General features: G+C 38.4%; 1 protein-coding gene across 4 annotated transcripts in view; it reads left to right on the plus strand.

Annotated features, from left to right (window-relative positions):
• LOC125451698 (probable C-mannosyltransferase DPY19L4) overlaps positions 1–10627 on the plus strand; it is a 95126-nt gene extending 84499 nt beyond the window's left edge. For 3 of the 4 annotated variants that reach the window (XM_048529203.2, XM_059646141.1, XM_048529204.2), the window contains one exon: positions 411–10627. In XM_048529203.2, coding sequence (XP_048385160.1) covers positions 411–584 — 174 coding nt within the window. In that variant the 3' untranslated portion in view covers positions 585–10627. The remainder of the gene's footprint in view (positions 1–410) is intronic. The other variant, XM_059646140.1, reaches the window with a different exon arrangement.
• The last annotated feature ends 4668 nt before the right edge of the window (positions 10628–15295 follow it).

Consider the following 15295-nt stretch of genomic DNA (forward strand, 5'->3'; position numbering starts at 1 on the left):
AATTTTGCTGAAAGATACCCATTTTGTTTTGGACAGTTGTTTAGACAACAGAAAACAAAGGTCACGGGAAGTTTTGTGGATTGTAAAATGTGATGTGTGATATTCCACAGTGGTCTTTGGGCACACTCATGCCCTCAATGTACACAAACATTCAGACATAAGAATTGAGCACTCACCGCCAGCCTTTTCTGATGACAACGATTTGTTAAGATTAAAAGGTTGTAAGATCCCGTAATTCACAGGATTCATAGCTAGGCTATAGGTATAATTCATCTCATCAAATACAGCTTAGATAACAAGATTTTAAATGGAGTAGGGGAATAGAAGGGCCTAAGTATAACGATACTTTGACATTAAAACGACAGTAAAATGTTAGCATGTAATTTTAGTTTGTTTCTTTCCTTTTTCAGATACTTTATAATGAAGGAGAGACGGACACAAACTATGCGTTTTCCCTGTACGGGCGTTTTTGCCATGAAATTAAGCTGGATTATTCCCCTTATATCAACTATTTCACTCGTGTTTATTGGAATAGATCATATCGTGTATACAGAGTCAACACGCTGATATCATTTCAGTACTAGTGAGGTTTGAAGCCCTTCCGATCACTATCCTTGTTAATGTTGCAGATATTTAATGTTGAAGTAATGTCTCATTTCACAAGTGGACTTTTAAAATGGAACTTGTAAAAGCGTATAAATACGTTAGGTTTTTTAACTTATTTTTTACAAATTATTCTGAAATGAAAAGAGGGCGAAACTTTTTTATTTTGTAATCAGCTATGGGTTGTTCAGAATGGAGGTCTAAAACAAAAACTTGCAGCAGAATAAGTTATTCCATTTCGTTAATTTACTGCAAAAAAGTATTGTATTTACTTGTTTGTATAAGGAACTAACCGCCCTGAGCGCCACATTGTCTTATAGCTCTGCACTCTAGGTAGAGCTTAAGGACACTGGGACATTGTGTATATTTAATCTACATGCTCTGTTCAGATGTTGGTTTAAATGTTTTTCCGAAAGTATTACTGTTGGTACTTCATGATTTTTGGTTACAGGCACACAAAGAAGCAGGACCTTATTGTTAAGTGTTTGAGGCCTTACTGAAAATTGGTGGAAATTATAAGTTAGTTTTTCTGAAATTACCTGCTTGGCAAGTGGAAAAGGGAACATGTTTCAGAAGGATCTGGTGTAGCATTCGTGCAGTGCACATGTACAGTAAACTAATTGTTCTTTCATTGTGAAATATGAATGGAGTTCATTTCATTGAATTATGAGACAACACATGTTTAAACCTTTAATTTTAAAATGTATGTCAACTGTGATAAACAAAGAAAGATTGATTCTTTATTCCCTTTATTTTGGAAAAAGTATATTTTGAGCCTCACACACGTCCTGGAGCATAGCTCATGACAGCACATTAGGTGAGGAAAGAAACCTAGAACAACTGAAAGAACCCATCTGCACTTCAAGATTATTCAGATAACGCTTGTGATATATTGTGCTGCAGTTGATGCCCTTGTTTGTGGTCTGACATATCACCCAACTTATCAGCCCTTCCCAGTTCTGGGAAGATTACCATCAAAGTTACAAAATTGAGAAAAAATATGACGTGCCTTTGCCATTCCAGCAATAGAAAAAGACGGGACAGTGTCACTAACTCAGTTCTGCTGTCGGTTAGATATTAACCTCGGGGATATGAGTTGAAACCTAGTCTAGTCTGAAGAGTTGAATATCTCTGTATTCTGTTAAATGTGTTGAACAGTCTCAAGCCAGTTCCTGGTGGGCATGGCTTACAGCACAAAACCAGTTTGATCAGTAACCTTACTCAGACATTTGCAGGATGCTAAGTGTGGAAAATATTTAGGTCTGGGATAAGAAGTTTTATAAAAAAAACTTTGATAACCATTTGTTAGATTGTAACATGAATATTTTTTATTTCAACTGGCATGTTTATCATAGAACACAATTGTAAACAGTAGTTTTAAAAGTTAATTAATATGATGGTAACGAGTTAAAGAGGGGATTTGGCTGATGATGGTGACTAGGTTAAACCTGATGAACAAATAGCAAGGTGTAAGCAGCAGTATCTGGGGTAGGAGAAGACAATTCATCCTGTCCAACCCTGTTCTACAGTTCCAATGGACTTTGGTTCTTTTGTAACCCAGTTTAAGATATCGACTTACATTGCATCTGTTCTGACTTCCTTATTTAATAAAAATCTGGAAAATTTCTGTTAGCACAACATGCATATTGTTTGGAAGGTAGAGTTTAAGAATTTCCACAATCCTTCATGTGGGGAAGAGATGCATTACGATTTCATTAATGTTTAAGATTGTTATCATTCTGGATTCCCATGTCAATGGAAATACTATGTCTATATACCTTTCTGCCTATGTTTACTATTCACATTTCTTAAATACCAGCCATATCTTTGAACCTGGTTTCACAGCTTATTCCCTAAACCCTGGTATAATTTTGGTGGCTGTCCATATGTACGCTCTGCAAGGCCAGTTTATTGTTTCAGAGGTGCACTGTTCAAAACTAGTCAAAACATACAAGTAAGGAGGAGGACAAGGCCTTTCCACCCCTTGATCCTGCTCCACCATTTAATAGCATCTGATTATAACTTCAAATCCATATTCCCACTGACTGCCGATAAATTTTCATCCCCTTGCTTAACAACTATCTATCCTTTGCCTATTGACTCTGCCTCCAACGTATTTTCAAGAAGTGAGTTCCAAAGACTGAAGACCCTCTGAGAGAAAAGTTCATCTCATCTGGATTTAAAATTGTTGATCCTTTATTTTGTAACATTGACCCTTAGTTCTAGATGCTCCCATAAAAGGAAACACCCCTTTCACATCTATCCCATCAAGATCCCTCAGAATCTTGTATGTTATAATGACATCGCCTCTTACTGTTCTGAACTCCAGGAAATACAAGCCCAGCCTGTTCAACCTTTCCTCTTAAGGGAAACTCATTCCAAGTATTTCCCTGGTAAGCCTTCTCTGAACTGCTTGCAAAGCATTTACATCCTTCCTCAAATAAAGTGACTAATATTGTACAAAGTACACTAGATGTAGTTACACCGGTGCCATGTATGACAGAAGCATAATCTCTTTACTTTGCAATTAAATAGAATATTCTGGTAGATTTCCTAATTACTAGTTGTATCTGCATACTAACCTTTTGTAATTCATGTAGCAGCACAGCAGATCCCAATACATCTTACAGCTCAGTAATTTCTCATGATTTAGAGAATCATGGAATCATATAGTACAGAAGATGTCCTTTGGCCCATCAAGCTTGTTTCGACTAAAAAAAGCACTCTAAATCTACACTAATCCTATGTTCCAGCACTTGACCCATAGCCTTGAATATTGTAACATTTCAAGTGCTCACCCAAGTGCTTTTGAAAGGTTGAGATGGTTTGCTGTCTCAACCACTGTCCTAGGCAGTGCATTCCACATTCTTAACGCATTCTGGGTGAAAACATTTTGTTTCAAATCCTCTTTAAACCTCTTGCCTTTTAATGTAAAATTATGTCCCCTTGTTATTGACCCTTTAAGTAAGAGGAACAGCTGCTTTCTTTTCAGTCTGTCCATGCTCCTCATAATTGCATATATCTCAATTAAGTCCCCTCTCAGTATTCTGTGCTCTAAAGAAAACAAATTGATTTTATCCAGCGTCTCTTACATTTACCAACTTCCAATCTAATAAGAACTTCCTCAAATCTAGATAGGTGTGGAAAATTAAAACTAATGTATCAATATAGTATAGTCACTTATTTAACATTCTCTGATGAAGTTCATTAGGCACTTGTCAGCCCCTCAATTCCAACAGTTTACTCTGCCATATTTCTGGTGATTGTGATTTACCCAAGCCCCAACCTGCCTTCTGTTTCATGATCTACATCTGCTTCTCTCCAGTCTCCTGACCTTTCGCCTCTCTTTACACAATTATATGCTTTTTCTTAACATTTGATACTATCTTTAACTTTTCTAGCAAACTATGGAAAGTGGCTCTGTCCTTTGGAATTTTCTTTACTTGTTGGAATTTTTATGTATTCTGAAACATCTCCTTCGATATCTGCCACCACATCTGTTTTGACCTATTACTTATTCTAATTGGCAATTTACTTTAGCCAGCTCTACTTCCATGCTCTCATAATTCCACTTATTTAAATTTAACGAAATAGTCTCAGACCCATTCCTCTCCCGTTCAAATTCAGTGTAAAATGCAATCATTTTATGGTTGCCGCCACATGAGTTACCTTCACTATGAGGTAATGAATCCTTTCTCTTTCCACAATACCGTATCCTCCTCTATGATTAGTCACAGAAGATGTTATTCTCAGAAGCTGTCCCAAAACCATGCTGTGAACTCGTCATCTAGGCTATCTTTGCCCATCCAACTTTTCCAGCTGACAGGTGAATTAAAATCTTCCATTATTATAGCCATGCCTTTCTGACAAGTTCTCTGTATCTCTTGTTCCAAACAACTGTATTGTCACTGTTAGGGATTCTGTATACCACTCCACAAGTGACTGCTTACTTTATTATTTTTCATTTGTATCCAAATTGTTGCTACATCCTGGTTTCCTGAACTTTGGTTATCTCTTTCAATTGTTCTAGTGCAACTGTTAACTAACAGAGCTGCTCCTTCACCTTTTCCTAGCTTCCCGACCTTCTCAAATGTCCTATGCATTTTAATATTCGGATTCCAATCCATGTTACCTTGCACCCAAGTCTTTGTAAATGGCTACTAGATCATACCTATTTATTTCCATTTGCACTGTTAGTTCATCTGTTTTAGAACATAGAACATTACAGCACAGTACAGGCCCTTCGGCCCTCGATGTTGTACCGACCTGTCATACCGATCTCAAGCCCATCTGTTTCAGATAGAATGTGCATTCAGATATATAGCCTTAGTTTTTGTCCTTTTTTTTAGTCTTTTTGTATTCGCTCGTCTTATCTGTTGGTTTACTCTTAGATTTGTACTCTCTACCTCTTTTTCCTGGTTTGTTTATCTCATTCCATCATAATCCCTTTCTCTTTTGGCTTGCTTTTAATTTACCACATCTTCTCGAATTTGATGTCTTGGCCCCACTCCTTAGTTTAAAATTCTCTTTACTTCTGAGGGCCAGCACAAGTCAGGTGGAGACAGTCAAACTATGCAGTTTCTATTTTCCACTTCTTCCACATCAGTTTTTGAGCTGTACTTTCTTCTATTTAATCTGATTTGTCCAATGCCAATTTTCAATGGCTTATAATGTAGAGATTGTTTCCTTTGAGATTCTGCTTCTTGATTTGGTGCCTAGCTTTTCATACTTAGTACACAGAACATTTTCTGTCATTAGCGTCCACATGGACTTCGCTGAGTAGATCCTTCCCCTTATATTGCATGCTCCTCATTCACCTCAGCAGATGCCCCAAACCCTAATACTGGGCAGTCATCTGGATTCATGCTGTAGTGTCAATCCTCTGACTATATTGTCCTCTGACTACCACTAAATTCCTTTTCCTCCCTCATTTAAATGGCCTCCTGTACCATGCTGCCATGGCCAGATAGCTAATCTACCCTGCAGATGTCACGCTCTTCGAGACAAGCTGAAAGAACTTCAAAGCTGTTTGACAATTACAAAAGCTGAAGTTCTTCTGCTTCAGTCCCTTACCCGCCTCATTCACAATTCCACTGTATTTCCATGAATGAGGTACATCAGATGAAGTCTGATAAATTTCTATATAATTGAAGCATGACTTTTTTGTGGTATATCTCAGTCCCTTTTGGATAAAGTAACATTTATTCTATGAAACTTCATGGTACCTTTCTGTCTTTGTCCTATCTTTCAGATATTTGTACACACAAATCATTAAACCTGTTTGTTCATCTAAAGCTCCCAGTTTTCTCCATTTAGAAAACATTCCAATTTAATTTTCATAAGAGAATGACTTCGTACTTCAGAGCAGCTTAGCCATCTCATTTATTTTCACAGTGTCCTTTTGTAATTCCCTACTTCCATGAATACAATTGTGCCTCCTAATTTAGTATCAAATGCAAACTCAGATACCTAACCTTGTCCTTTCATCTAAGTTATTAATGAAAAGCTGAGACCCCGGTACATTGTTATTATTCACATGTCTTGGGAAGTAGTTATAGTTCAATGTTAAGGTTAATAATTCATTCAGTAGCTTCAGCTGACACAGTATCAATGGTTGTGATGCCACCAGGAATGGATCTGTCAGGGGCAGGAGTTCAGTCTTTGGAGAGTAGTTTAACGTGAATGGTCAGTCTCTGACAGACATTTGAGCTGTTTTTCATGTTCCATTTGTATTTTGCTGATCATGGAGTCAATTAGCTACAGACTTCGGCAAATTTCACAACAGGATAAATTAACAATGTATTTCCTGTCTTCAGCCCTTTGTGGAAATTGGCCTCCGAATGTGAAGTCAGATTCAGGACCTGCTTGGGGCAGACCTGAGTGACTGGCACAGCAGCTTAATGGTTAAGACTGCTACCTCTCAGCCAGGAACCCAGGTTTGATTCCAGCCAGTGTGTGGAGTTTACACGTTCTCCTCATGTCTTCACAGGTTTCTGCTGGGTGCCCTGGTTTCCTCCCACAGTCTGAAGATGTGCAGGCTAGGTCGGTTCGTCATGCTTAATGGAGTATTATGGGTTTTGGGTGAGATGCTGTTCAGAGAGTCTGTGCAGACTTGATGGGACGAATGGCCTATCTGTACTGAAGGGATTCTATGATTCACATGTGAAAATGTGCCTGCAGGGGAGACTGGCAGATTGCTGCTTCCAGAACAGAACTGAATCTGTCAGGGGATATTTGGGACCTTATGTAATAGGACAGTAGCTGCGTAGATTATTGATTATGCTGTGGATGTTGGTAAACAGCTTTTCTCACCACCACTTTCCTGTGAACTGGTATTCTTTAGGAATTGTGGTCAAAAACAGTTGACTCTTACTGCTTTGCTTGACTTGTTTGCCATAAGGGAGCTCTCCAGTTCCTCTTGTGTTTAAGGGTTTAAAAAGTCTGTCTGCTTTGGGTCTTTTTGAGAAACTGCATCGGGGCTGTTTCTACCACCCACTCTTCTGCTGGCCTCACCATCACAAACCTGCTGTGACTCATTTGCAGCCACTTTAATTTTTTTCCAAAGGTACAGACTGAATGGGTCAAAAGTCCTGTTCTGTGCTGTATGATTCCATGATAATTGATATTGAACTGATGGGCCTGTAATTGCTTGATTTTTCTCCTGTCTTCTTCAATGATAGTGAAATTTTCACTTGGCTAATCCAAAAGCATAATTTCTGAATTGGGGGAGCCCTAAAAAATTATAACTGTTGTATCTACAATTTCCTTGTGTTTTTTTTAATATTGTAGGCTGAGAGCCTTTGTTTCTATACATTTGTCTATTTTGAACTGGTTTGTCTCTGTGGAACATCAAATATTGTGATTTAGTCTAACAAGGAGTAGCTTATATGTTTTCATGGTCATACCAGTACTGCTTTTATTGATTTATTAAGATATTTTTCTGTGTCATGTCCAGTGCAGACGTCCAAACTTGTGTCACTTCAGTTAATTGCCTGAAGAGTTTGGAATTCTTTCACAGAAACAATCCTACATGTTGCATGATTTTGATGGGTATATTACCAACTATCTACGAGTTTTCCTGACAACATCAAAGCCAATCTGACTTATCTGTTTACTATACCTAAATCTTTATTAGACTAGTATTTGCAAAAACAGCTTAGCTGTTAAGACATTTTCACTAGTTTCCCCATCTATTGTAAGTTATTTTACCTATTATTATAGCTCTTCATTTTTCTCTGTGAACAATCCCAGGAGTCAGCATCCTGTCTAATAGTTATTTATATTCGAGAAAAATGTTGGGAATTTGATTCAAGCTTTGTGATTGGAGCCCCTAGTTTCACATGAAGATGAGCCCACCTGTTACACTTTAAAACTCTAAAAGGTATTTGTAGATATTTGCGTAACTAATTTATGATTCTTGTTAATTTTTTCTTAACATGTGAGATTTTGGAAAAATCACAGATTATTTTGGTGGTAAATATTTTCAAAACGTAGTTTTTATAATTAAAAATTTTGTCCCAATATGAAGGAGTAAATAGTCTTTTTTTAAAACATAAAACCTGTGTATTTGCTATGTAAAACATTATAATGCAGCGTCTCCTTTAAAGCCTGAAAATCTATTTCCCATGAGTGCTATTAACAATAAGCCATGCATAACTACAAGCTATGACAGCAAGATACATTGAAGTACTCTCTGGATAAAAGATAAACACTTATGTGCCTGATACAGTATAACTGGTTCATCTGTCAGTTGCAGTATCCTGATTACTTTATATATTCTCAGTATCAATACCGAAAAGATAAGGAGCTACAGTGATGATTGGATGCTTTTATCTATCATCCAATATAAATGTTGTATATCTCACTATGATTGTAATGTTTGTTCCTCAGGTTAATAGGATTATTGTGGAGATTTGCAGGAGAAATGTAGGAAAATGTTATCTGTTAAGAAATGAAATAAATGGAGAGAGTCCATGACTTAGTCATCTCTAAAAGCTCACTGAAAGATGCAAGCATAATCACAGAGCGGATTTTCCACAAATATGAAGGCAAGAATAGCTACTTAGTCCATGATTCTTCTGTACTTTACACTTTCCCAGAATAGCATCCATCTGTATTAAATCCCTGTAATCTTTACCTCCTCCCAATACTGACTTATATTATTCTAAATTCTTCACACATTAAATTCTTACTAATATTTGTTTTGGATTTTCATAATGTTCAATTTATGAACTCTGTTCTTTCCATTTCAATTTGCATTACCAATTTGGAATTATCTATACAGAGCAATGTTTTTGACCTCTGTGAAGACCTCATTAACACTTTACTTTCAAAAGTTAGAGCTTAACATTTTCTTTCTTCATAATATTTTCATTCACATTTGGATATGTCATGTTTCTCCTTTCTCTGTCCTGTCCAATTCATGCAGAGTTTTTTGGTAATGGTAATGAGCATAAACAGTGGACAGTGCAATGATCAGACTACACTTAATTTAAGCATAACTTTCAGAGCCTTGATCATATTGTTATTAAACACTTTTTATTTTTGTTATCTTTTATAATTTAAAATGTGTTTGCTACAATGCAGATCTTCTTCTTTATATATTTACTTAACTCCTGCATAAATGAAATTTTGCAAGATCATGATATGACCACTTTTTTTTGCACCCTGTGACTTCTCTAGAGGACAAGGAGCATTTCAGGCATGGTGTAGATGCGAAGTGCACAATATCCGACTGATACCAGATCCTTTTTTGTTTTGCTTCATAAATTTTCAATTTTTGGAATCAATACTCTCTTCTGCTGAATTGCTCAACAATGTCCAATGGAATGCGCAAGCATCAGTTGTTATAATTTTGTCATGCAAAACTCTGGCTTCGAGTTCTTGGATGAATGCTCTTTGAGTGTCAGATATGCTTTTATAGTGGAAAAAATCTTATATTTTGTTATTTGCTGTATTTCTCCAGCTTGCATTATTGCACATTTTGTATAATTAAAATAGTAAAGGGAAATTTTATGTTGGTATTTCATTAAATGCATCTGCTGATGAGTTACATTACCACGAAAATGCTGCAAAGTAAGTTATGTTACTTCTTAAAAAAGAGAAAAGCTTCTTCTGTTTTCAAAAGATAGGTTCATTGGCCAGTGTACCACCTGGTCTCTAATTGGGATGGACCAGGTCATGAAGATTCTTTTGATATTCCTTGTTCTGTGTTGAGGTAATTGGAATGATAGTGTTCCATCATCTCCAGCAATCCTGTATCTTAAGGGAATTTACAAGATTTTTGTTCCTGATTGCAATCTGTGGATCTAAAGTACAAATGAGAAGAATCTGAGGCTTTAGCCACGGTGATCTCCATGCTTGAATAATCTGTCAATACTCAATCTGCACATTTCTGAACATCAAATGATTACTCAAGTTTTGTATGAAACACCCGTGAGCTAGAAATAGGACTCCAATGTGATTTGATGTATTCAGGAGGTGAGGGCTGAGGACTGAGGTTCAGGTGGAAATTAAAGGAAACTTTCTTCCAAAGAAAAATGTATAAATGTCAAATTCATTGATAAGGGTAACCTTCCAAGATAAACTTTTATTTATCACTTCAGAGACTTGAGTTCAATTCGCACCCCACAGAATAGGTACTGTTTAACTACACCATGTAATTGAAGTTACCATGTATTGGTGAATAGCCCTAATTTGATCATGCATTGTTCCATGTGTATGTTATTGTAGTTTCATTTCTAAAGGTGCTTTGTTTTGGAAATATTGAGTATAATTTTGACAAGTGCTGTCACAAATAAACATTGTGAAAAATTAACTTGTTGTTGAGAACTATTTGTAATTTCCAGACAAAAATGGAAATCACAAAATTCTTCTAGGTAGTACCACTCTTCCTCAAGATACTGCTCTTGAAATGTTAGTTTAAAGTAAAGAACCTGATGAAAATATCTCACATTGGGAAGATGTCATGGATGCAAACGTTTTTGACATATTTCATTAGGTAGTCTAACTGAGAATTACAACAATAGGTATTGAATGAAATATGTTTTGCCGTCCTTGTGATCTGATGTAATATCTTTACTCTTCAAATATGTATGGTTAAATTTAATTCATTTTTAACTCTATCACAATTTTATGGGCTCAAATGAAACATATACCTCACTATATGAAAGAAATATTTATAACATCTTTTAAAGAAATAGGGCATACTATTATTAGAAATGAACAAATGTATTAAAGAACACCAATTTACAGAAATCACTGTGCATTACCTTTCTGAATAATCAATGTTCCAATTTTTAGTCTGAATAACAATTAACATTATAATGAACTTATTAGTGTGTACTTACTGCTTTAACTTTGTAACATATCAGGCATCAACTTGCACTTCAACATTACAGTAGTACATTGGGAATGCTTCTGGTTTGCTCGTAAGGATCAAAAATCAGGAGCAGCATAAGCAGCAAGGGAAGCAGAAAAGATCTGCATACACTGCCAAAAAGAGGCAAGACAGTCAGAGGCATTGAAGGACATAAGAATTCAGGAAAGAATGTTCGGGCCTGAAGCCTGAAGAGAAGCACTATAACGTTAATGGTTGTGGTCTACAAAAGTTCATAGATATTGTCTATCTCTTTTCTAATGAAGAGAAATTTTGTATGTAGTTTGAGGGTGCCATTCAACAAGCATGGAATAAGGCAAGGAGGCAGGCCACCATTAGCTTTCAAAGCTGGTAAAGGATTTGGACCCTATTCTTGCCACCATTCTGCATCATACTCCAGTTTATCAAACTAGCTGAGCCCCACGGAGCAATATAAGGAAGATGCATTTCATAAGACCATAAGACATAGGAACAGAAATAGGCCATTTAGTCATCAAGTTTACTCCATTTAATGAGATCATGGCTGATTTGATAATCCTCAACTCCACTTTCCTGTCTTTCCCCGTAACCCTCTATACTGTAACTTTTTAAAAATCTCTTTATCTCAGCCATAAATATACTTAAAGACTCAACCTCAACAGCCCTGTTCCATAAAGAATCCAATGGATTCACTACTCTTAGAGAAGTTTCTCCTTCTCTATCTTAAATGTGTGACCTCTTATTCTGAAGTTATGCTCCCAGTTCTCTCTCAACGGGAAACAATTTTTCTGGATTTACCCTGTCAAATCGTCTAAAAATTCCGATTGATTAGTGTATTTGTATTTACTAAAGGCATTTGATGAGTTGCACAGAATAGGTTATCACACAAGATAGGAGCTCATGCTGTTGGGGATGATACATTTACATGGATAGAGGATTGACTAATAAGTTGAAAACAGTGTCAGGATAAAAGTGGTATTTTCAGGTTGGTGAACTAACTATTGGAGAAATGCTCGGGTCTCAACTATTTACATTCTGTGACTTAAATGAAGTGGCTTATGGTATTGTAGCCAAATTTGTTGATGATGCAAAGGTAGGTTAAAAAAAAATAAGTTGTGAGAGAATATGACTGGTGGAAACTTCCCATCCCTGAAAAGTGCTGGTAATGGCAGAAAGTTGGGAAAATTGCATGATATGGTCAGGAAGGAGCTTCTCATGTTGAGATTAAAATGTCCCATTTCCTAAGCAAGTGTTGAACAGCGAGGCAAGTTTCTGGTTAGAGAGAGGCCTGTTTGCATTATTAACATATATTAACATCTCATTATTATCTAATTCCACCTCATTTAAATGCAGTTTCTCATTCCCTCACCTGTCGGCAAGCAAGAGCAGTTCTGCAGTGACTTCAGCTTGTTGATCAGCCATTCACTTTGACATTTTGCATCAATATCTCAGGAAATGCTCCATGGACTCGCTGTACTTCTGTCTTGGCATGATGCTTAGTGCAGACACAGAGCCAGGGAGCATGTCATAGTTATCAGCAGTTGTTAGTCAAGGTTGGAGTACGGCACAGTGTTATGCCAATCTGTTACCAGCATGTACGAACAGCCGACTCAGCCAATGCAATGTGTGTGATTCAACCGAACGGCCATGTATCAAAGTCTGTGGGGTGTAGTCCCAAGTGAAGATGGCTGCTATCAATTAAGTGATCCAAGTACAGTGAGTATCATCTAATCCTAGTCCAGGGCTTAGAATGATCAGTCAAGTGCAGTGAGGGTCGGGGCTGGGGTGGGGGTGGCGTCGGGGAGGGGGGGGGGGGGGGTGGTGGTGCAGAAATCAGTGCAATCCGGAAGAGGTTATGGTCAGTCTTGCAGATCTAGTGCAAACCGTCAGGATTGCTTAATTTTGGATTTGCACAGGAATCACTCAAGCATCTGGTCACCCATTAGTCAGCGCTGTCTTTACAAGTTGCTCGGGGGTGTGCTACATTCAGTCCTGGGGTCTGTTTACTGAAAGTCAAAGGAACTTCTGGAGACACTTCTGTGTTAGGGTAGTTGGAGTGGAGAGAGGCGAGGGCCGCTCCGTTGGCCAACTGGCAGGACTGTGAGGGCCTGGATGCTTGCTGCAATGATGGGATGGGGTGGGCACATTGACAGTGTGTGCCCTGGAAACAGAGCCTGGAGGGTCTGTGCTCTTGGGCCCGGGTGAGCCAGGGATCTGGAAGCGAAAGCTGGCGGGCTCGGGGTCTACTGCGTTGTGGCTTGGTAGAAGGCCCACTTTTGATTGGCCCAAAAAAAATCCCAGAGTTGTCCATTTGGTCCAGGGCAAGGGGCAGCAATCTCTAAATAGTCATGGCTCGAGGAAACTAATGTTGGATCTGCAGCACCTTTTCTGACATAACCTTCCAAATCAGAGCAACTTGGCATAGAAAGGTGTGTGAGAGATGCCTCTTTGGCCCCAGCTGGAATTGTTGCCTCAGTTGGAGTTTTTCTGTCCAGTTTTGGGATCCATGTTCAAGGAGAATGTGAACCAGTGCTCCCCAAACATTTTTCAAACTGTCAGTGAGACCTCCGAGAACAGGGCAAGGTGGAGGGTCTGTCTGTTGGAGTAGGAATAAAACTAGAGGGCATAAATTTAAAGGAGAGGGGAAAGACTTAAAAGTACTTGAGGGGCAACTTTTTCATGCAGAAGGTGAGTGTGTATAGAACAAGCAGTCAGAGCAAGTTGTGGATGCATGTACAATGTGTAAAAGGCTCCTGGATGGATATGATTAGGAAGGGTTTAGAGGGATACGGGCTAAATGTTGGCATGTGGGACTGGGTCAGACTGGGATATCTGGTCTGGGCTGACAAGTTGGGCCAAAGGGTCTGTTTCTGTGCTGTATGCTTCTAGCACTCTGACTGTAAATGGGTCATGCTCACATTGGTGGACTGTGACTTGGAGGGTACTGCACAGATCAGTACTTGTAACCCCATATGTCTATGACTTAGACTTGAGGATGAAAGGCTATGTTTCAAAACTTGCAACAGGTACAAAGCTAATCAGAAACTTATGCCGTGATGAAGATGTAAAGCAATTTTAGGAAGATTTGGACAAGCACAGTGATTGGGCAAGAACATTACAGAATATACAGTTCGGAGGAAGGGTTATTCACTGGACACAAAACCTTAACTCTGTTTTCTCCTCCACAGATGCTGCCAGACCTGCTGAGATTTTCCAGCAAATTTGTTTTTGTTCCTGATTTACAGCCTCCGCAGTTCTTTTGGTTTTTATTTAGTATTTAACTCACTGCCACACCTCTTCCAGGCATGCCCTCCTTGAAGAAGTTCTGCTCTTCTCTCCTACGGGATTTCTGTTCCAATCTCTCTCCTTGCCCACCGACATTAATTTCACTGTCACTCCTGGTGTTTGACCAGGTATTTGCTAAAGCTCGTTTCCACAGCCATATCACATTCTTCGGTGACTACCTCCAGCTCAGACTCACCCCACGTGGATTCCAACTGAAGTTTCATCTCTCATGTTTTGAATGCTGCCAGGATCACAGATACCTCCATGATGTTCAGTGTTCCAGGGACAGCTGCTCTTGCTGCATCCTGAGATCCACACTCAGTGCCATGCAGCATCACATGCGCACTCCCAAACTTTCTCTCCAACAGCATCATAACACACTGGCTCAGGGCTGCACCACTCCACAGTTCCACTTCATCCTCCGGCTGTTGCATCGTGCTAACAAGAAACTTTTCTTTTTTCTTTCAGGCATCAAGGCAAAGTTCTGAGGAAGGGTCACCGGACCCGAAACATTAACTCTGTTTTCTCCTCCACAGATGCTGCCAGACCTGTTGAGCTTTTCCAGCAACTTTGTTTTTGTTCCTGATTTACGACATCTGCAGTTCTTTTGGTTTTTAACATTACAGAATGTAATGTGGAAAAATGTTGAGTTATCCATTTTGATAGGAAGAACAGATACCCAGAATTTTTTTTAAGCTGTGAAAAATTGGAAACTGTAGATGTACAAAGAGACCTAGGTGTTCTTATCAGTAAGTCAGTGAAGTCTAACATGCAAACACGGTAAGCTATTAAGAAGGCTAATGGAACATTAGTTTTTATCACAGCAGGGTTTGGCTACAGGGTTAGTGAAGTAATTGAATTGCTCCAATTGTATTGGAGCTTGGTTAGATTATACCTTGAGTACTGTGCGTTTTAATTTCCTTTTTTCAGGAAAACTATTACTGCCATAGAGGGAGTGCTACAAAGGATCACCAGATTTGTTTCCAGGGATGGTGGGACTGTCCTATGAAGAGAGATTGGGCAGACTGGCCCTTCTATGCTTTTGAATTT

This window comes from Stegostoma tigrinum, chromosome 5 (assembly GCF_030684315.1).
Source record: "Stegostoma tigrinum isolate sSteTig4 chromosome 5, sSteTig4.hap1, whole genome shotgun sequence".
In the NCBI taxonomy this organism is placed as follows: domain Eukaryota; kingdom Metazoa; phylum Chordata; class Chondrichthyes; order Orectolobiformes; family Stegostomatidae; genus Stegostoma; species Stegostoma tigrinum.